The sequence below is a fragment of the Andrographis paniculata genome, unplaced genomic scaffold, assembly GCF_009805555.1.
Source record: "Andrographis paniculata isolate CXL003 unplaced genomic scaffold, ASM980555v1 Contig46END, whole genome shotgun sequence".
Lineage (NCBI taxonomy): Eukaryota > Viridiplantae > Streptophyta > Magnoliopsida > Lamiales > Acanthaceae > Andrographis > Andrographis paniculata.
Genome location: NW_026137580.1, coordinates 822,976 through 845,380, shown reverse-complemented (window position 1 = coordinate 845,380; position 22,405 = coordinate 822,976). Strand labels below are relative to the sequence as shown.

General features: G+C 34.7%; 3 protein-coding genes across 3 annotated transcripts; all 3 read left to right on the top strand.

Moving 5' to 3' along the window:
* The first annotated feature begins 4,867 nt into the window (after window positions 1-4,867).
* LOC127252434 (beta-amyrin synthase 1-like) lies at window positions 4,868-9,785 on the top strand. The gene is made up of 16 exons (XM_051276599.1): window positions 4,868-5,235; window positions 5,479-5,753; window positions 6,034-6,219; window positions 6,421-6,510; window positions 6,645-6,842; window positions 6,932-7,016; window positions 7,146-7,312; window positions 7,389-7,691; window positions 7,781-7,900; window positions 7,967-8,089; window positions 8,173-8,271; window positions 8,465-8,521; window positions 8,640-8,686; window positions 8,771-8,914; window positions 8,995-9,172; window positions 9,241-9,785. The coding sequence occupies exons 2-16, from the start codon at window positions 5,547-5,549 to the stop codon at window positions 9,523-9,525; spliced, it is 2,289 nt and encodes a 762-aa protein (XP_051132556.1). The 5' UTR covers window positions 4,868-5,235; window positions 5,479-5,546; the 3' UTR covers window positions 9,526-9,785.
* Window positions 9,786-11,585: 1,800 nt separating this feature from the next.
* LOC127252433 (histone-lysine N-methyltransferase ATX3) lies at window positions 11,586-20,129 on the top strand. The gene is made up of 23 exons (XM_051276598.1): window positions 11,586-13,122; window positions 13,289-13,344; window positions 13,425-13,665; window positions 14,451-14,579; window positions 14,670-14,738; window positions 14,840-14,908; window positions 15,011-15,090; window positions 15,204-15,296; window positions 15,923-16,058; window positions 16,284-16,356; window positions 16,441-16,540; window positions 16,620-16,744; window positions 16,842-16,987; window positions 17,226-17,330; window positions 17,943-18,007; window positions 18,212-18,431; window positions 18,567-18,656; window positions 18,776-18,832; window positions 18,954-19,043; window positions 19,162-19,248; window positions 19,568-19,642; window positions 19,749-19,849; window positions 19,954-20,129. Exons 1-23 carry the CDS (start codon window positions 12,313-12,315, stop codon window positions 20,042-20,044), a joined length of 3,108 nt encoding a protein of 1,035 aa, XP_051132555.1. The 5' UTR covers window positions 11,586-12,312; the 3' UTR covers window positions 20,045-20,129.
* Window positions 20,130-20,269: 140 nt separating this feature from the next.
* LOC127252435 (putative RING-H2 finger protein ATL21A) lies at window positions 20,270-21,955 on the top strand. The gene is made up of 2 exons (XM_051276600.1): window positions 20,270-21,179; window positions 21,429-21,955. Exons 1-2 carry the CDS (start codon window positions 20,513-20,515, stop codon window positions 21,902-21,904), a joined length of 1,143 nt encoding a protein of 380 aa, XP_051132557.1. The 5' UTR covers window positions 20,270-20,512; the 3' UTR covers window positions 21,905-21,955.
* Window positions 21,956-22,405: the final 450 nt, after the last annotated feature.

The following is a 22,405-nucleotide window of genomic DNA, read 5'->3' as shown; positions in this document are numbered from 1 at the left end:
CTGGCCGTGGACGTAGCCAACACGTTGGTGAATTATGTAAATCTGTGTCTTCTTTATGTTTTATGTTTGTTATTCGATCACTAATTCTAATTCGTCATAACAAACTGAAAGATATTGACGAAGACTTGAACAAGCGGTGAAGTATATGGTTTAATTCGATATAAAGTGAAGAATCTTATCCGGACTCGACATGCTGTGAATCTTCTTAAAACTCTCAAGTTATCTCGAGTCATGTCGGTGGGTGTGTTAGTTTGAATTTCAAACTTGTTGAATATAGATACATTAGAGAAAATGTGAGAACTCTTTTGGTTTGTAAGGATGAAGAGCTATTTCATGTACCACCAATTGGTTTTAGGTTGGAAGTTCGGATCCCTTCCTAACATGGTATATATAAGGGTGAAGAACCACTCCACCTATCACCGATTTATTTTAGATTGAAAGTCGAGATCTCTTCTTAACAAAACTCAAATTAACATTATTAAACTTTTATAATTTTATATAAAAATATATTATTTTTTTCTAAAAAAATATTATATAAAAATGTTATTAAAATTAAGATTATATAAAACCATCAAACCTCAAATCAACACCAAGAAAACTTGTTGCAGGAATTAGGTTCGGTCGGGAATTTACCTAGTCAGCACTTTCGGGTAGCGACTGTGAGTTTCCATGTCATAAAAAAAAAATTAAAAAAAAAACCAAGAAAATTTGTTCCGTAAAAAATGACCTAGTTTGTAGGGTATTAGGTTCGAACTCTCAGTTTTTTATATTATAAAAAAAAAATCCGGGGATTTACCCTGAGTTTTTCACGTTATAAAAACAAAAGAAAAAAAAACCAAAAAAAACACTATGTTGTGTTTATTTTGTGTTTTGATTTAAATTTTTTTATACAAAATAAAAAAAAATATATAAATAATATAAAAATAATAAATATACATAATATATATATATTTATAAAAAATATATTAAAACTTTTTTGGTAAAGAAACAACACACTTACCAAAAGCACACCCTGAATTTGATGTGACTCCACAAATGTATGTACATTTATTATAACAATAATAAAGAAAATAGAGCTTTGTAGTAATATATGAACAGAATGTTCACATTTTCTGACAATTTACCACTTTAGCATCATGGATTCCCACCAAACTGCTACTAATCATTAATATGATTTTATTCATTTAGTTTTTATTATTATTATTATTATTATTATTGAATTTGTTTTTAAACTAGTCAATGAGAAATTATGATGATACTACTAGTCAATGAGAAATTATGATGATACTGTGAAATATAATTTTTTGTATTAAATTCTTAAATTATTTTGAGTGAATAAAGTATATATTTTCTCCGTCCCATATTTATATATTCATTTACTTTTTGTACGAAATTTTAAGAATATTAGTATTATATTAGAATATTGTATAAATAAAGGTAAACAAGACTAAATTGCCTTTATTAGTATTGTATGATATAAAAGTAATGACATTTGTGTAATATATTGCAATTGAGAAGAGTATTTGTAATGTCAGAGAGATAGTACCGTTACTAAAAAAAATAAATATTTTATTATGGGACATATAAAAATAAAAAAATGAATAAATTGTTAAGTAACGGAGGGAGCCTTATGTATAATTAAATTACTAATTATTTATGGTACCTCTGAGGTTAGTTTGGTTGTAGGTTACTAATTATTTATGGTACCTCTGAGGTTAGTTTGGTTGTAGGTTTCAAGCTTGAATTTGAGATTTGAAATAATAATTTTTTCAATAAATAATCATTTGATACAATATAAATCTATCTATAATGAAATTTGGGTTTGAATTTATTTTTTTTTAAAAAAATGTTTGTTTAGTATTTTGATTTAAATTTTTTTAGGTAACATATAAAAAATTGTGTTGATAATATAAAACAATATATATGTTAAATGTTGATAAAATATACTCTTTCCGTCAACCAAATTTCTCGGTCCGCCAATAAAAAAAAAATAGAAATAATTAAAATAGCACTATATTATATAAATTAAATTAATTTTTTTTGAATAACATAAAAATCTGCCGTCGCTATCCGAAAGTACGCACTAGATAAATCTGAAAAGTCAAAGGTTTAAATCCATCACCTCATGATCACAAGTGCAACCTCTGGCCACCGGGTCATCCTTTCTAGAGTAGCAGTGGTAATAACTGATGATTGTAGTTAGAATATGGAAACTTGATGCTGGTCTGTTACGGACCCCACTTTTCCATTTCCATCGTTTACTTTAATAATTAACTTAGCTACCAAATAAGTCCGTAACTGAATTTACAAAATTTAATACTACTTAGTAAACAAATATTTAGCTAATTATAACATTTAAAACTCCCAAATATACTATAAATAATAATAATAATAACAATAATTGATGAAATAATAGTGGTTCACACATATTTACACGGCAATTGATAATGGAATGGAATGATTTTAATTAATTAATTAATTATATTATATATCAATGGCACAGATCATATGCTAATTTTATTTTTTTCAGCACTTATGCTTGACTAATTAAAACATTAATATTTTAATTATATTTAAAATATAATTAAATAATACTAATACAACACAATTTTGTATTAATATCTTAATAAAAGTGTTGCATAGGAAATAATTAAGGTGGTTCTCATGTGATGGGTCCGACCCGACCCGACCCGACCCGAGGGAGAAACTTGTTGAGTCACAACGTATTGTAGTATCATCACTTTTCACAGTGGTCTGTCTCTTGCAATATGATTCCTCATCTTTAGTTGATTGTAAAATAAGGCACGCCACTTACCAACCAACTTATTATAGGCATTCAAATTCAAATTAAGGATGCCTTTCACTCTGTGTATGTGTTTTATTATTTGTGTGTGCGCGCGCATGCCTACCTAATATATATATATATATATTTTAAATCTTATAAATTTTTATAAATATTATAAAAGTAAAATACTGTATATATTTATATATAAAAATTTAACGACGACCCTAATACCCTACAAACCTGAGGGGTCTTCGGTCATATGTCCAACTCCTACATCACAAGGTCATTCTTTACGGGACCTATTTTTTATATTATTGATACTATTTTCCGTATCTAATGTAAAAAAATAAATTCATACAAGTGAACAAATTTAATACTCCCTCCGTCCACTTACAATGTTTACATATTTTTATTTTGGGACGTCAAATTACAAAGTTAACATTTCATTAAATACCCTATTTTTTTTCACAAATACCCTTACTTTACATCACATCATTACTTTTACACAAAAAAAAAGTAAGGGCAAAAATGTCATTACACTACTTTTAATTACTCACTGTAATTAAAATACTATTATTTTTTAAACACCGTGCCAAAAGTAAATGTAAACTTTGTAAGTGGACGGATAAAGTATTATTTTTAAAATATTTTTTCTCTAAAAGTATTGCTTTGACTATCATTTTATTATACTAAAAATAATTTTTACATTTCAAATATTACATAAATATTTATTTATATCATATTAAATAATTATTTTTAATTTAAAATTGATCCAAAATCCAAACTTAAAATGATGGAAAGATTTTTATTTTGTAAGTAGCCTCCGTTACACAAGTTCTTCAATAAAATAATACCATCATGTCCAACAGAAAGCATTATTATGTACCAAGTACCGCAATTACATGATCGTTGACGTTCATTTTAAATTAAATAAATTAATAAAAAAATACACGAGGATGAGGATCTGCCGACGTATAGAGAGGAATGTTTGTTTTGCACATAAATTGTTTAATATTACTATTATATTGTGTTAAAATAAAAAAGACGAAAATATCTTTATTAGTATTGTGTAACATAAATGTGGTGGATTTGTGTAATATATTGTAAATTGGAATGATATTTATTATGTTAAGTAGGTAATACAATTATTAAATTAAAAAATGATATCCTTGTTTCTTGTTTTGGACCGACAAAAATGAAAAATAGAATCATTCTTACGGGGACGAAGGAGTATATTCTTTCAAGGTAGGGAGTGTAATTTGCCTTGTCAAATTTAATTTGCAAGTTATTAAATTTGACTGAAAATTTATCTAGTGTACAATTTCAAATAGCGACTTCGAATTCTCACATTATAAAAATAAATAAATAAATAAATAAAATTATATATTCTTCAAATTGGACTGTACAGCAGATGTAAATTCCATCATTCATTCGATTTTTTTATAATACACTATATTATATATATATGTATATATATTCTTAGTATTGGCTACAAGCTGATCGTCAAATAATATAATACACTATAGTATCGACTGTATCGTCAATTAATTAATTAATCATATAATTCCAACAATGGTATCTCAATGCTTCTTTATCAAACGCGCTGTGCTACCCACCCCACCCAAGTATATGTACCTATCGTGTTTGTTATATTGTAGACACGTTATTTTAAGAGGAGTGTAATTAATATATAATTAAAAATATATTAGTGAAAATAATTATTTTATAATATAAATAATTATAAATTAAGATTAAGATAACTAATTAGTTTAATTAAAATTTAAAAAAATAAAATTAAAAAATTTAAAATAAGATTAAAGTGTATAATTTTTTCCAAAAAAGAAAGTGAGATGGTACGTGGGACGGACAAAAACGTAAACATGAACATAGTATACGGATGGAGTATTATTTAATAATGAATTAAACTAACATGTACTAATTAATAATTATGGTTGAATACCCCCTAATTAGCCTAATAAACTTTTATTTACTTTATTGCTTCTGTAACTAAAAAAATGTCTCTCTCTCTCTCTACCTATATATATACCTGTGTATGTTTTTGTGTGTATATATATACACACGCTTCCCTCCTTCCCTCGTTGAAATATACACACGAAGAGAGTGAATGTGGGTACACTACTACCAGTACTGCATACCACGGAAATTCCTTCATCCAACTGAAATTTGGCAGACCTTTTCACTCCTCTGTCAACAGATTCAATTTCTTCCGCTTTAATCCGGCGTCATTCCGCTCATTCGTTAAATTCGCACTCAGATTGCTTTCAAATTTCACATGTAAAACCACCACCAAACCTAACAATACCCACACCGACACATGATCCTGTTTTCCACACTTTGTTAAATCCGTTGTGCAATTTGTGATTGTGTTGTATTAATTAGTCGTTTGCAGGATCCAATCCAGCAGTGCAGCTGTAGTTTCCATTACTGAGGTATTTAGTTCTCTCTTTTCTCTGTGCTTAAAAACAGCAGAATTGATGTGTGTAGAAGGGGAGTACATGAACAGAGCGCCGAAATTGATAAATAAATTAGATATATGTAATTCTGTGTTCGTCGAATTCTCAAGTTTAGCCGCATCTGAAATGGCTAAACTGATAATTTGTTAGTACGCATGTATGTTTATCTCAATTATACTGTGTTTGTCAATTGTCATATGATCATCGTACGGTTTGCAGGTTCTTGTTCTCCAGATCTATTGTAAAAAGTAACGAGCAGAGCAGAAACGACAGGTTGAAATTTAATCATGTGGAGGCTGAAGATTGCAGAGGGAGTGGATAGCCCTTACCTGTACAGCACCAACAACTATGTAGGAAGACAGACGTGGGAGTGGGAGTCAGATCCCGATTATGGCACACCAGAGCTCCGGGAAGAGATGGAGAAAGCCCGCCGAGACTTCTGGAACAACCGTGACCGTGTTAAGCCCAGCAGCGATCTACTCTGGCGAATTCAGGTCGATTATTTTCGTCTCGTTTGGTTTTTTCAATTTGGCAGTTAGCTTCATTTTGTTCAGTATGAATCTTCTTCTTCTTCTTCGTCTTGTACATGAATACGACGCGGCCTTATTTTCTCCGTCCGCGATTGGTAAATTACAATTAAATATGAATTAAATAAGGAATGATTAAGAAAGACATGCATGTATGTTGCATATCATTATGAGCAATTCCAGTTACGTATACGTAAGAAATTATGTATGTACGTGTCTGTGTTATCTGAAAGTTGCGCGCGCGCAGTTTCTGCACGAGAAGAATTTCAAACAAACGATACCCCAAGTGAAGGTGGGCGATGGCGAAGAAATCACCCACGAGGTGGCGACTGCAACTCTCCGAAGAGCTGTTCACTTTTTCTCGGCCCTGCAAGCAAGCGACGGCCATTGGCCTGCGGAAAATGCCGGTCCACTGTTCTTTCTTCCACCTCTGGTCAGTCTTCAGTTTCTTCTCCCAACTCTCTCTCTCTCTCTCTCCATATATATACATACATATATATATATATATAGTTGTCATCGTTGTGACAAGGAGCTAACTAATTTTTTAATTGACAACTCTAATAAAACTGGAGATTGATTTAACCAATTATATTCTATCCAGTTAAATTTTTGTGTGTGATGGATCTTGTTGCAGGTCATGATCCTGTACATTACTGGCCACCTCAACAGTGTTTTCCCGGCTGAACATCAAAGAGAAATTCTGCGATACATATACTGCCACCAGGTACACACATAACGTTTGTTTGTCTAATATTTGTTTAAGTGTAGCGTTGCTCAATATGACCACCAAATATGTACACATAGCAAAAGAACCTTGGGTAAATTATTAGTATATTGATGGAGTGGCATGGCATGCAGAATGAAGACGGAGGGTGGGGTTTCCACATAGAAGGCCACAGCACCATGTTTTGCACGGCACTGAATTACATAGTTATGCGCATACTGGGACAGGGGCCGGAAGGAGGTGAGAATAATGCTTGCAGCAGAGCCAGGAAATGGATACTCGACCACGGCACTATAAAAGCTATACCTTCTTGGGGAAAGACTTGGCTTTCGGTAGGACAGAACATCCAGCTTACTACACTTGATTCATTTCTTCCTGTATATGAGTTCGATTCTTAATTATATCTTTCTTTTGCCTTTAGATTCTGGGACTATATGACTGGTTGGGAAGCAATCCGATGCCCCCTGAATTTTGGCTCCTTCCATCTTTTCTCCCCATGCATCCTGGTCAGTTGCATGATTATATTATGTTGAGTTACAACTTACGAGTCCGAACATGTGGTTAGTTTGATGTTCTTTGGGTATATATCTAAGGCTTGTTGTCTAACAGCTATGTTTCCTCCTGCATCAATGCAGCAAAAATGTGGTGCTACTGCCGGATGGTATACATGCCCATGTCGTATTTATATGGCAAAAGATTTGTGGGCCCAATTACCCCGCTTATCAAACAGCTAAGAGAAGAGTTATATGATCAACCATATGAAGAAATTAACTGGAAGAGCATTCGGCACCTATGTGCAAAGGTACAGAATATACTAAATCACTAGCCTCTTGATTAATGCTAACAAAAATCTAATTCATATATCACAATGTTTGCAGGAGGACATCTATTATCCCCACCCATTAGTACAAGATTTAATCTGGGACAGTTGTTACATATTGACTGAGCCTCTATTGACCCGTTGGCCTCTCAACAAGCTGAGAGAGAAAGCTCTTCAGGTCACAATGGAACACATCCACTATGAAGATGAAAATAGCAGATACATCACTATAGGGTGTGTGGAGAAGGTGTTGTGTATGCTAGCTTGTTGGGTTGAAGATCCTAATGGAGACTATTTCAAGAAACATCTTGCTCGAATCCCTGATTACATATGGGTTGCTGAAGATGGCATGAAGATGCAGGTAAATAAGCTTGTTCATTCTTGTAATATATTTTTATCGATTTTTCCATGCGCGAACGGAGCATTTGACATGCTTGTGCTCAATTGCAGAGTTTTGGTAGTCAACAATGGGATACTGGTTTTGCTCTACAAGCATTGCTGGCCAGCGGTATGGCGGATGAAATTGGTGAGACTCTGAAGAAAGGGCACGACTTTGTAAAGAAATCTCAGGTAGGAATGATCATATTGACTTGTTGGCTTTGGGGGATCTAGGATGCTCAAGTTTGTTTTTTACAGGTCAAAGAAAATCCTTCCGGTGACTTCAGAAGCATGTATCGACATATATCAAAGGGATCGTGGACATTCTCGGATCAAGATCATGGATGGCAAGTGTCTGATTGTACAGCAGAAGGACTGAAGGTATAAATCCTATTATATTTTTATTCATCAACCAAAGAAATGTAACATTAATAATCTGATGCACATATGCTTTCATTTGGTAGTGCTGCCTTCTCTTCTCTACGATGCCTCGTGAGATTGTTGGGGAGCATATGAAACCTGAGAAACTGTTCAACGCTGTCAACATATTGCTCTACTTGCAGGTAGAAATATGGCACTTTCCAATGTTTGACACAATATAATATACTGTACAACTTTCATTACATTATGCAGCGAAAACACGAGAATCTTATACAGCCACAGAATTCGTTTGCTTATGCCCACACCATCCTGCACTGTTTTGAAACAATTAGTAGCTGTAACTAACATTATTGTTCTACAATTTCTGAATAACAGAGCAAAAATGGTGGTTTAGCTGCATGGGAGCCTGCAGGAGCTTCAAAATGGCTGGAGGTAGCTTTACCCATCAATATGTATATATATATATATCTTATTCTTGAGAGCATACGTACGAATTAAGACTATGAGATTTAATTAGTAATGATGCATGTAACTTTGAATGAATTTGCAGCTGTTGAACCCCACAGAGTTTTTTGAGGACATTGTTGTGGAGCATGAGTAAGATCTTGAATCATGGATCTCACTTAACTGACTATCTTGAGATACATTAGCTTATTATAAGAAACCAAACCACGAGTGCAGGTATGTGGAGTGTACTGCAGCATCAATTCAAGCCCTGGTTCTGTTCAAGAAGTTGTATCCCCAACACCGTAAGAAAGAGATCGAAAGCTTCATCCCAAAGGCTGTCAGTTACCTGGAGGAGGTGCAAAGACCTGATGGTTCATGGTAATGCACGCCTCTCTCTCTCTATATATAAATGGGCTTTAGCATACGAATAAATATTAATTAATGAATGAATTAAATAGGTATGGAGCGTGGGGCGTTTGCTTCACATACGGCACTTGGTTTGCACTGGGAGGGCTGGCTGCAGCTGGTAAGAGGTACGAGAATTGTGCAGCAATTAGAAAAGGAGTGGAGTTTCTACTGAAAACGCAAAGGGATGATGGGGGCTGGGGAGAGAGCTACCTCTCCTGCCCCAAGAAGGTACATGTTTGTACGTATGTATGATAGTGGTACACGTGTGATATATATATGATATATGATGTATGCAGGAATATGTGGCCCTGGAAGGAAATAGGTCAAACTTAGTTCACACTGGTTGGGCGATGATGGGACTAATCCATTCAGGGCAGGGCGAGAGAGACCCAAAACCCCTCCACCGTGGAGCAAGGCTTCTGATAAACTCTCAAATGGAAGATGGAGATTTCCCTCAGCAAGAAATCACAGGAGTGTTCATGAAGAACTGCATGCTCCACTATGCCGCTTACAGGAACATTTACCCTTTGTGGGCTTTGGCTGAATACCGCTCCCGCCTCCAACTTCCCTCCTCTTCCTAACTATTCTTGTCTACCAATAAAAATAAGTTATACTGTCTACCACGTAGTAGTAGTAGTAATAATAATAATAATAATAATATTCATAACAATAACGAAATTAATCTACAATTGTATTATATATATATATATATATATATCAAAGGTTGTACGAATGGCTACATAAAATTTCCTTCTTAGCCTCAAATTGTGGTACGGACATTTACTCTAGTCTAAAAATGTGATTTTAAGTGTCTATAAGTTCAAAATTGTCAATTCAAGCATATTTTGTCCTTTTGAACGAGTTTATTTTTTGTCCGATTTGAGAACCATTTCCTCTTAGGGTGTGTTTGTTTGGGGGTTTGGATTTTGAGTTGGGATTTGAATAGTAAAAATTTTGAATTTGAATAGTTGTATTATGTGATATAAATAGGGTTTGATGTGATGTTTTGAATGTAAAATTGATTTTTAGTATAATATAAAAAATGAAAAATAGGTGTTTGATTTGATATTTTTGGGGGGAAAAAATTGGATGAATAGTGGAAATCCACCAAAATCCTTCAAACAAACACACCCTTAATGTTGACCGAATTGTCCCAAAATTCCATCCAAATTTTTTTATTACATACATTTATATTTGTTTATATTCAAAAGATTTAATTATAAAAATACAATATATCAATATAGATATTATTTTATAGAATTTTTTTTAATAATACACAATAAAATATTTAAAAAATAATAATAATTTTAAAAGATATTTTCTAATAAAAAAATGAAACACAATTATCCAAGAATAAATTTATTTAGGGTGTGTTGGTTTGGTGTTTGGATTTTGAGTTGGGATTTGAATAGTAAAAATTTTGAATTTGAACAGCTGTATGATGTGATATAAACAGGTGTTGATGTGATATTTTGAATGTAAAATTGATTTTTAGTATAATATAAAAAATAAAAAATAGGTGTTTGATTTGGGGTGCGTTTGACAACTCTGTTTATACATCAAATGACTGTTAAGGATATTGATATGTTATTTTTTTAAAATATTTAATTTTGTTCATTTTGGTTTGAAATTTACGAGAATTTTTGTTATTAATTATTGAAAATTATAAAAATGTTATAAAATATTTATTTTTATTATTTAGATCTGAGAAAAATATTTTTACTACAAAATAATAATTTTTTTATTGAAATCATGTAAAATATAAAATAATAAATATTTCGTATATGTATTTTTATTATGTTAATTATTGTTTTAATATATAAATAAATTAATAATCTTTGTTTTTTTTATTTGATTTAATTTTTAAAATTTATATATTTTATAAATAAAATAATTTATATATAATAATTAATAATAGTAATTATTTTAAATTTTACAAAAATAAAAATATAATTTAATAAATTAAATATCTTAAAAATAATAAATAAATACTTCTATAAAAATATATTTATATGTATAAAATAAATAATTAAGTTTTAAGGGTAAATAAGAAATAGCTTAAATTAAAATGAAAAAGTGTTTCAAAACGTTGGGTAGATGAACTTTTCAAAAATTAGCTTTTTAAGTCCAAAAAGCTCATTCAAAAAATTAATTTAGATGTTTTTTGACTGGTCAAACAGAAAGTTGTTTAATAAGCTAAAAATTCTTTAACAAGTTATTTCCCAAATATGATATTTTTGAGAAAAAAAATAAATATATATTTAAAATTCAATCCCCCAAAAAATTTCTTATTTCTCTCTCTTTCTCTCAATGCTTTGACCGAATCTCGTTTCTCTCTCTTTCGATACCTCACGCCTATACGGATTTGGTATTAGGTCGCTCCGCCCATCTTTCTCTTTCTCTCTTTCTCCCCTAGGATTGCGGTTTGCGCTTTCAGGCCCAAAACAATGGAGGCTTCGTGTTTTCAGGCCCAAAATACTAAGGCCCATCAGACCAGAAAAGACTCTGCTGTCGTATCTTCCAATTAAAAGAGGACACGTTGCATCCTACGTGTCACTGACCCAAACTCTTTCCTGTCCTCATGACCCTGACCCTGACCCTGACCCGATTCTCGGCCTCCTCCTCCTCCTCCTCGTTCGCTCTGTGCTCCAATTCCAATATATTTCTTTCGCCTTTGGCGCCTTCAACGCTGCAAATTCCGCCCAAAATTTCACTTCGATCCGCCTCTCTCAATATTTTGCATTACTTGTTTGTTTATTATCGCTAATTTTTTGCATCTCTTCGTTGTGAATATTTTTATTATTTATTTTTTATTTGTCATGAGAAGGAGCCTAGGGAAGAAAGGAAAAGCTACCGCTTTAATACAGATACATGGATAGATAGATACACCCCTGTGTTCACATTAATTCAGGGCTTCCTTGCAATTGGGTTTTTGGGGATCAAATCTGAAACAGATACGATTGTGTCTCGTGATTCAGCAATTTCCTTATCTTGCTCCTTAGGTCTCCCAGCCTCGATTTCTCTCTCAATCTCATTCTTTCAATTGGAAGCTTCTTGATTTTTCTTGCGAATTTCGTTTTGGAAAGTCCAATTAAAGGGTAGATTTTATTTTCCTGGGGCCTCTAGGGTTCATCTGCTCGAGTTTGCGTTTCGAAATCGGAAAAATTAGGGTTACGTTGGGATTTTGGAGGAAAGGTTTGCTCTTTTATTCCCCCGAGCATTCATCCGGATTTATTTGAACGGGCGTTTGGATTTTAAGCTTCGACGCGGGGAAGAGTTTAGATCTTTCTGGCTGTTGAGTTTTCCGACCGGAATTTTCTGATTTGGCAACGAGGGTACAATTATGAAATAGCCGAGAAAAAATCGCAATGCCGAGGATTAAGCGTTGCTCGACGGCGAGGGATGAATTGGCCGGTGGAAGCGACGGCGAGGAATCATGCTTGGTCGCAGTGAATGGCAAGAAGACGAAGAAGAGAAGCAGCGAATGCTTTACAGTTTCTGCAGTCCAGTTGGAAAATCGCAATTTTGAATGCACAACTGGTTCTCAGACTAGAAACCCTCCGCAAAAAGGCAAAGCGAAATCCAATCTTCAGAAGATGGCTAAGAGCCAATCTCCACTGTTGAAATCTACCCGAGGAGGCCGTCGGCAGGTACTCCCGAAGAAATTCAAGGACTCCGTTTTGCATCCATGGAAGAAAGAAGATTCAGCAGGCTGTGATAACTCGACGAGCTGTTTACCTGGAGAGGAAGAAAAAGCTGAGGATGTGGAGAATCTTAACAATAAGAAGCGAAAAGAGTCCTCCCCGGACATGGGTACGAGTACGACCAAGAAACAGCAAATTGAAAAGCTATCTAAGGACGCGATTTTGGAGCCTCATTCCAGTTCGCGTAGTTCTGTGACGTCAGTTGATGAAGGGGTTTCTTGGGTAGTGGAGAGTGGCGAAAAACGGCAGACTGCGGCGCCTACGGCGGCGGCGGTTGAGAAAAAGGCTGGTTATTTTCAACCTGGGGATTTTTTAAATGGAGATATTGTATGGGCAAAATGTGGGAAGAGTTACCCCGCTTGGCCTGCCATTGTTATCGATCCTCTCAGCCAGGCTCCAGAATCAGTACTCAGAGCTTGTGTTCCGGACACACTGTGTGTGATGTTCTATGGATATTCTAGAAGTGGAAGAAGGGTAAATTCAATTAATTCCTCAGCAAAAACATGAATCTATCTATGCAGTTTACCTTATCTTTCCAGGCTCCCAAGATAAGAAATTGGTTGTGTCTGGATGAGGGTTTCATTCAAATCATTATTAATGCGAGCCTGATATCTGTCTGTTGTTGATGTTTCCTCGCCAGGATTACGGGTGGGTAAAAGCGGGGATGATCTTCCCGTTTCATGAATACCAAGACAGGTTAGTAGTAATAATAATAAGTAATTAATAAATGTGACATACTGACTGCTGGTTGATTGTGTTCTTGGATGCACGTGCAGATTTCAGGGGCAGACTAAGTTGCGTGGTAGTAAGATGAGTGATTTTCACGCGGCTATCGAGGAGGCTATTTTAGTAGAAAACGGCTATTATGACAGTTTGGACATGAAGGGTGCTGGTGGTGGTGGTGGAGGAGAAAATCAGGACACGTTTCCTGAGAAAAAAACTTGCAGGGATGCACAAGGGACAACAACTGAAACTGGTTCAAAGCAGGATCACCACTCACCTACTACTATTCACCAGGCAAATTTCAATCAGCTTACCATTGCATTTGTACCAAGATCTGATCTTTACCTGTTGTTTCGGAGTATTTTGTTAGATTTCAATGAAAGATAAGTTTTTTATATAATTTCGGAAGTGTAAAACTGAAAAATTGGATGTGTTGTTTTGAAAAAGTATAAAAACTGTAATATAGTTAGTAAGCGAAAGAATAGCGATAAAAAATGAATTTGAAAACTAATTGTTATTTCAAACGAAGGCCACTATCTATTTTTGCCATTATATTATTATTATTATTTTATTATTATACATATGAAAATGAGGTTTGTTTTTGTAACTAGAAAATATCTATTTGGACACCCAAGCCCACATCTGTTCCGTACATTTCAATAATGATACATGGGACTGCACGCATACACACACAAACTTAGATATATGTATTGATATTATAAATCATAAGTACATAGTCAAATATTGTATGAATTACTTTACGTCATTCACTAAAATTTAATTCCACTAAATACATATTAGTTTCCCACACAATTTGGCAAATACTGTTAGGAGGAGTTATCGTTTGTTTGTTTCTTGTAGGACAGTTTATGCTTTAAAATATTTGTTTATTTTATTTATGTATTTTTATTTTGGGTCAAGGAATGTCGTGCGTTAAGGATACGTTTTATCTCGGATTGTGTGTAGCTTCTGACACTTTGACCAATCCATGTCTTATTCTTCTTTGTACCCTTTTTGTCGGAATTTCAATTTCAATGTCCTCTTATTGTCTCCTTAAATTGTCTGTTGTTGTGCTACAGGAATTAGGTGATGAAAGAGAAGATAACCGGACTTGTGATAGTTGTGGCTTGATATTTCCAAGTAAAATGGGCAAGAAGATGTTGAACAAAAGGATTAAAACCCGTTTTTTGTGTCAACATTGTATTAAGGTGCCTAATAGCTTGTTGTGCTATGTACTTAAGCCATGTACTTATGCCTTTCTCAATGCGATTTTTACTTGGATTCTGGTTATTTTGCAGTTAAGCAAGTCAAAGCAGTTTTGTGGTGTTTGCAAAAAAATATGGCATCATTCTGACGGTGGTGACTGGGTAATATATTCTCCATTACTTTCTTGTTTTCTTTTTATTATATGTTGGTCATGTTATTGGCTCTTAACATGTTTTAATTTTTATACAAAATATTGGTATAGGTGTGTTGTGATAGTTGTAATGTTTGGGTCCATGCCAAATGTGCTAAAATTTCTACCGGTCATTTGAAGGTATGAATATCTATTCGATGAATGTATATTTAGTCTTGTTCTCTAATTATTGGCTTGAAACCATATTATGATATTAATTATTTGATGTATCTAATCTTACAGGATTTGAAAACTATAGATTACTTCTGCCCGGAATGCAAAGTAAAGTCGGTATCGGGATCATTTGTTTCTGATAAACAAAAGTATGTTTCGCTTATATATTGCTTTGGCCTTGTGTCATACTTATTTTTTTCTAGTTTCTTGAAAGTACAATTTATTTGGTGAAGTAATATTTGCCCTTGTTGGGATTTTTCAGACCTGATGAGAAGTCTGAGAACAAAACAGCACCTGACAAGCTGGCTGTTGTCTGCAATGGCATGGAAGGGATTTATTACCCAAGTCTACATTTGTGAGTATTGAATTTAGTCAAATAGATCTATTCTAAAGTTTTAACTTGGTTTTGAAAGACTTAGTTGCCTTTTGGAAAAACTAATTGTATGGAAATTGGTAAGTTTATACGTCCTTGATGGTTAGAGATATCTAAATATCAAATGTTTGATATTTTGCAATTTTGTTTTCGTATTGGTTTGCTTATGGAAAATGTTGTGCTGATTTATTTAATTGGTTTGAGAGATATATTTGTGTGTAATTATCTCATATGTATAAACAATTTAATGGAAAAATAATAAAAATAAGAATATATATTAAGTGTACTAGCTGTCAGCTTTTTATTCTGTTGTTTCCGTGTTGCTGTTCTTTTCATTGCTTGCTACATAAATAAAGGCGTGGTGCTTGGTTTGTGTAAGATTTGAACTTTGATTGCTGCAGCAAATATATTTCTTATACGGACTAGGTATTTGGTTTTACACTTGCATTGATGTCTTAGTAGTGTACGAAGAACCATGTTGAAGTTGTAGATGCTAATGATATGTATATATATATATATGTCTTCGATTTTAGTTCTTTTTCCTCTTATTTCCAAGGCAATTTAAACTATACCTTTCTGAATTTCTTTCTGGTCGCTCCTCTTTTCAGGGTTCAGTGCATTTGTAGCTCTTGCGGTACAAGAAAATACGGGCTCAGTGAGTGGGAGCGGCATACGGGTTGTAGAGCAAAGAAATGGAAATATAGTGTGAAAGTGAAGGAATCTAATCTAACTCTTGAGAAATGGGTATGCTCCTTGACACCATAATTCAAAATTATTTACACTTTATGGTTCCTTGATAGTATCGACAAACCATCTCAATGGCCATTATCTATCTATATTGCTCATGTTGCTTATGATTAAAAGTCTTGGTTCCCTGTCCATGCTCTCAATCTTAACAGCCGCAAATACATGAATATTCGAAGTTACTGTTATTATTATTATTTTTGTCCTGAGATAAGTGTGCTGCAGATGGCGGAGTTCAACATAAATGCCTACAATCCTGTACAATTAGACAAAAGGCAGTTGCTATCGTTTCTGAAAGGTTCTATCTTGTGATTTCTTTTGATGGTACCTCTAATTTTTGTGGGTGATGTATTTTAATGTCTGATAAGTTCCATTTCGACAGAAAGCTATGAACCTGTACAAGTGAAGTGGACGACAGAACGATGTGCCATTTGTAGATGGGATGAAGATTGGGAATACAATAAGATAATTATATGCAACAGGTTTGGATATACTCTGTTACAATTGCGCGGTTGATATTATTAAAGCCATTCGTTAAGTATATATACTTTTTGGGGTTAGATGTCAAATTGCAGTTCATCAAGAATGCTATGGAGTAAGGAACACTCAGGATTTTGCTTCATGGGTTTGTCGAGCATGTGAGACTCCAGAAGTTGAGAAGGAGTGTTGCCTCTGTCCTGTAAAAGGCATGATAATTAGTGTAGCTTGATTTCTCATTGTTGAATAGAAATGTATGTTGGTTAATTTTATGTAGTTCTTACTTGATGGAAGTTTTGTTTACAGGGGGTGCTTTAAAGCCAACTGATATCGAAGCTCTATGGGTTCACGTTACATGTGCGTGGTTTCGCGCTGAAATTGCATTCTCAAATGCAGAGAATATGGAGCCTGCAGTTGGACTTTTAAGAGTTCCTCCAAGTTCATTCACTAAGGTAGATTCATTCAAAGTACTGATGACATTTTCATATTTTATTTTAGATTTTCTTTCTTCGATTGCTAGAGTATCATCCAGAATATCTGCTAACCTGATTTGATGACCAGATTTGTGATAGTGTTCATAGACTCTGTGTTAATTGTAAAAAATGCTATCGAGTTAGACTTATTTGATTTTAATCTATCCAGTGATCCTAGAACAGAATTCTTTACATTTTAAAACTTTGAACTATGCAGGCATGTGTTATTTGCAAGCAGATTCATGGTGCTTGCACACAATGTTGCAAGTGTGCCACCTATTTTCATGCTACATGTGCGTCTCGGGCTGGATACTGCATGGAAGTAAGTCAACGTTTTTTGTTTCTATTGTTATTTTTGTTATTTCTTTGTACCATATTCATCTTGATGACCTAGGGGGTTTCTCTCACTTGCTCTGGCAGTTGCTTTACGCATAATGTTTATGGAACATTTTACCATGATGTGCATTTGTTTAGTTAAATAGTGCTAACTTTAGGTTACCTACGATAGTTTGATTATTGGCAATAGAATTTGTTTTCTCATCTGGCTCCTCCTCGGCATGTTTTGTCTGTGTATGAATATAGTGGTTTGTCTGTGTATGAATATAGAAGTCCTATTTTATTTCAAGGTCAGATATTGTGAGTAGTAAGTAGTCTTTATTGGTTGTAGTTTCTTTTATTTTCGAGAGCAAGAAACTAACAAAATTGATATGGGATGCTTATGACTTTATCATTGTTTTTTTATACACACCTGCGCATATTTATTTATCTTTTAGAGAAAAATAGTGGGTTTGTATTGCCTGAAAAGTTGTGGTTCATGTTTATGTTTTTGGTTTGTCAGTAGTATGTGATAAAGTGTGCAGCTATAAATAATGATTGGATTTTGAACACCTGTGTATATTCTGAGCATTTCGTATATATCTGACTTTGAACACAGTTGCATTCCTCTGAGAGAAATGGGATGCAGAACACAAAATGGATATCATATTGTACAGTTCACAGGTACGATCGTGCTTTTATTTTGCTATTACCTATCCCATCCACACACATAACAGGATTGTGCACTCCTGTTTTTGTAGTTAATATATACAAGTGTAAAAGTACGATTGTGTGCTCAATCATATGTATTGATATGCACTTATACGCAATTAACACCAGCAAACACTGTGTTAGTGCCTTCATGCTAAATACTTAATATTGCCTCAGAACACCTAATACCGAGGCTGGACTAGTGGTACTAACCCCACAGGGGGTTTACACCAACCGAAGTATGCTTCAAAATCAGGGTCAAGAACAGAGCTTAGGAGGTTCAAGGCTTGCAGTATCGAGGATTGCTGGAGACTCTAATTCATCTACTGCAGATGCAATTGAATTAGAGGCAATGTCTGCTGCGAGGTGTCGCACCTACAATCGGTCAAACTTGAAGGTGGTTTTATAGCATTTATCCCTACTAGAAGATTAATTATCTCAGAATGATTTATTATTTATATGTTCGGTGCTCTTTCTTTCTACGAGCTGCTGCTTTCTTGTCTCACCTGCTTTCTCATTTTTCTCTTATTAGAGGACTGGACAAGAACCTACATTCCACCGCTTGATGGGACCCCTTTGGCACTGTCTGGTTGATATCGATCGATTAAGCACACATAACGAAGTAATTCTTACCCCATGTGCTCTGATTGTCAAAATTTTATTCTCTGTTCTATAAATTTATTTATTATTCTGAAGACTAATTTAGCTCATTCTTTTGGTATTCTTTCTGACATTGTTAAGAACACTGAGGGTGCAAAAGATTTCTTATCCTTAAGAGAACGGCTCGAACTTTTGCAGGTAAATATTATTTATATGACATTGAACATTTCATTAATGGTCTCTAGATTTTTGTCGCACAAGATTTTCCCATCCAGTCATAAGGATTGTCATAACTTTTACCACAAATTTGATGTTTCAGAGGACAGAAAATTATCGTGTTTGTTTTGGAAAATCAAGAATACATGGATGGGGCCTCTTTGCTAGGAGAAGTCTTCAAGAAGGAGATATGGTAATGCTTTAACTATCGTCGTTTTGCGATTAGCAAAATTATATCCATCTAGCAATCATTTTGTTGTTTCTTGATCCTGCAATGCTCCATCTTCTCAATTTTTATTTCTACTTTTCAGATTGCTGAATATCGTGGTGAGCAGGTGAGGCGTAGTATAGCAGACCTAAGGGAGGCACGATATAGATCAGAGGGCAAAGATTGCTACGTGAGTATATACATATTTTCCCTTGTTTAGATGTTCTTGTCTAATATAGCTTCGCTATTATTGAAAATGCATGTATCGATTTCCTCACGTCTTGTCCGGCCCATATATATCTTTTAATACATGAACCATGATATAATCAGTTTGATTGCATTTAGTCTGGCTTTGGATGTAAGCATGTGGATTATTTTGTTATCTTTCTTTCTTGTTTTGCTTTAGCATTTTAGGCGTACCTCGATTTCTCAAATGTACTCACTGATTGAATGCAGTTGTATTGAATATATCCGTAATTTATGTTTGTTTCCTACTCTCTGTCATGCAGCTTTTTAAGATTAGCGACGAAGTAGTAATTGATGCCACCATCAAGGGGAACATTACTCGTTTGATCAATCATTCGGTAACCACTCTTTACTTGTGATGTTCTATCTGTCATGTCCTTTATAAGATCTATACTATACCTGTTTGCTCGTCTTCTTGATTCAATGATGTGTAAACTTGTACAGTGCATGCCCAACTGTTTTGCGAGGATCCTGAGTGTAGGAAAAGAAGAGAGCCGGATTGTTCTTATAGCCAAAACCAATGTCTCGGCTGGTGATGAACTAACGTAAGCCATTATTTTTCCTGTCTTTATTCCGCAATGCTGTTACCATCTCCTCTTGAATTTGAATAAACTTACTAACATATCTATCTCTCCTTTCGTGCTTACAGGTACGATTACTTGTTTGATCCAGACGAACGGGATGATGTCAAAGTGCCTTGCTCTTGCGGTGCTCCAAACTGCCGGAAATTCTTGTATTGAAGAGAAAAGACTCTGTAAACTGTTTATACATACAACAGCTACCGATAAAAACTAGCTGACACCCCCTCCCCCCCCTCCCCCCTCCTGCCATGCCCGACGGGGCAGACTGTTGGCGACTCTTCTTCAATTTACCAAAAGTTATGATTTGGGGACATAGAGATTGGCAAACCTGTGCCTAATTCATTCACCTGTTTTTCTTAGTTTTAATAAAAAAAAAAAAAAACTCTTTGACCTCTTGTGCTGTCCTTCCATTGTTTTGTGAATATACCTTTCCATATGCTTTGGGATGTTTCTTGTAGATTTGCAGCAAAGGGAATTTTCTAAAGCTAAATGAAGAAACCAATGCATGAGTTTTGTCTTCGTTTTGTTTGTCTGTCAAATTTAATTCGTTATTTATTAGTTTCTTGTTCTTGACTATGCATAGAGCTCAAATGGCCCTCCATGGATCTTTGAACAGATATCTTTCTGATGGAACCATATTCAATAATTCTACTCATCCTAACTATCTTGAACCTTTCCTTTATTCATGGCCAGAAAACTTGTCCGGTCTCCTTCTGCGGCGGCAGCGCGACGCCGATCCGCTACCCTTACAAGATCGACGGCGAAATTCCTCCCCAGGATGACTGCGCCTACTTCAACCTGACCTGTGCAGCTCAGAGAATCTGCGCGACGAACCTTCCCATTCCGGCCGGGAGCTTCTGCGTGCAAGATATCGACTATTTGAACAATCTCATCCAGCTCTATGATCCTGGAAATTGTCTCATCGGAAAGCTGATGATGATGAACTTCACATTTGATTCTTCTCCTTTCCGGCCTGCGCCGCAGCAATACTTCACCTACGCGTTCTACGCCTGCGCCTTGAATGCTCCGGTCTTGCTGGCCTCTCGTGTTTATCCGCTTGGCTGCTTGAGCAATTACACGCACGTTACTATAGCAACTCGCAACCTGTCGAGTTATCTTTTGGGAAGTAGCTTTGGGTGCACGGCCATCGGCACCTGGCCCATCCCGGTTGGCACGCTCCCACGGCAGTTCGTGGACGACGAGGGATCCGTCTCTAATGACTTCTTCTTGTTCTTGACATGGGATCTCATCCCTGTCTGCAAACATTGTGAAGGCATTGATGGCCAAGAATCAGGCATGAAGCTTACTACCTTCTTCTTCAAACCATCATCATCTTTGTTACCCATACATTTACATACATATATATATATATATAGTTTCCTAACTAGACTTTTTATCATATTAGTTTGGTAACTCAAACTAGTTCGGTAAAATGATAAAATAGTCTAATTACCGAACTAAAAAAATCAATTTACCTTTTATATATATATATAGACCATGTTGATTATTATCCTAATCAACACATGAACATATAAATTTGCAGGTAAACGGGGAGCAAGGCTAATGGCCAAAATAATTGCAATAGCCTTAAGCTTGCCTGCCCTTATTGTATTGGCCTTAAGCTGTTGCTCTGTATTTTGCTTGCACTTATTGAGGATGTTGGAAAACAAACGCCGAGCCGATTCATCCGGCGCCATCGAAACACCTCAAGCCACCACGGCGCCACAGCTGCCAACAGCCATTGTCGCCGGACTTGATGAGCTTCAAATCGAGGCGTGCACAAAGATAATTTCTTTTACTGAAACCAGAGAAGATGACAATAGCATCCCAAATGCTCACTCTAACACAACATCGACGTGCTCCATATGCTTGGATGGTTACAGCCAAGCGAACAGATCATCAGCGAGGCTCATCGACAAGTGTGGGCATTACTTTCATGAAAGCTGCATACGACAATGGCTCGGGAAGAATGGATCGTGTCCGGTTTGTCGAACTTCTCTTGCAGACAATGCGTTGTAACAAAATTGAGGAAATCAAGAAAAGAACATATACAAAATAACGATAATTCGGTTCCGTTCAAAATATCATATTGATATTTATCTATGTTACATTGTACAATTGTTCGAATTTAATATCTTTTACTATTTAGAATTCAAACTCAAAATTCAAATCTCAACCAATCACACCAGTATAATGACGATAGCAAAATTTTTATCATGTATTTAAACTAAAGATTAAAATTTAAATGGATAGATGAAGTGGTTGTTATTCATAATATAAATATAAATATGACCAACAAGTTTAAATGAAAAGTAAGAATAAGTAAATGGATAGATGAAGTGATTGTCTGGAGGATTGGATTGGATTTATACTATTTATCCAATTTTTTCTTCCAAAAAACATCAAATCGAACACTTATTTTTTATTTTTTTATATTATACTAAAAATTAATTTTACATTCAAAACATCACATCAACACCTATTTATATTCCATCGTACAACTATTCAAATTCAAAATTT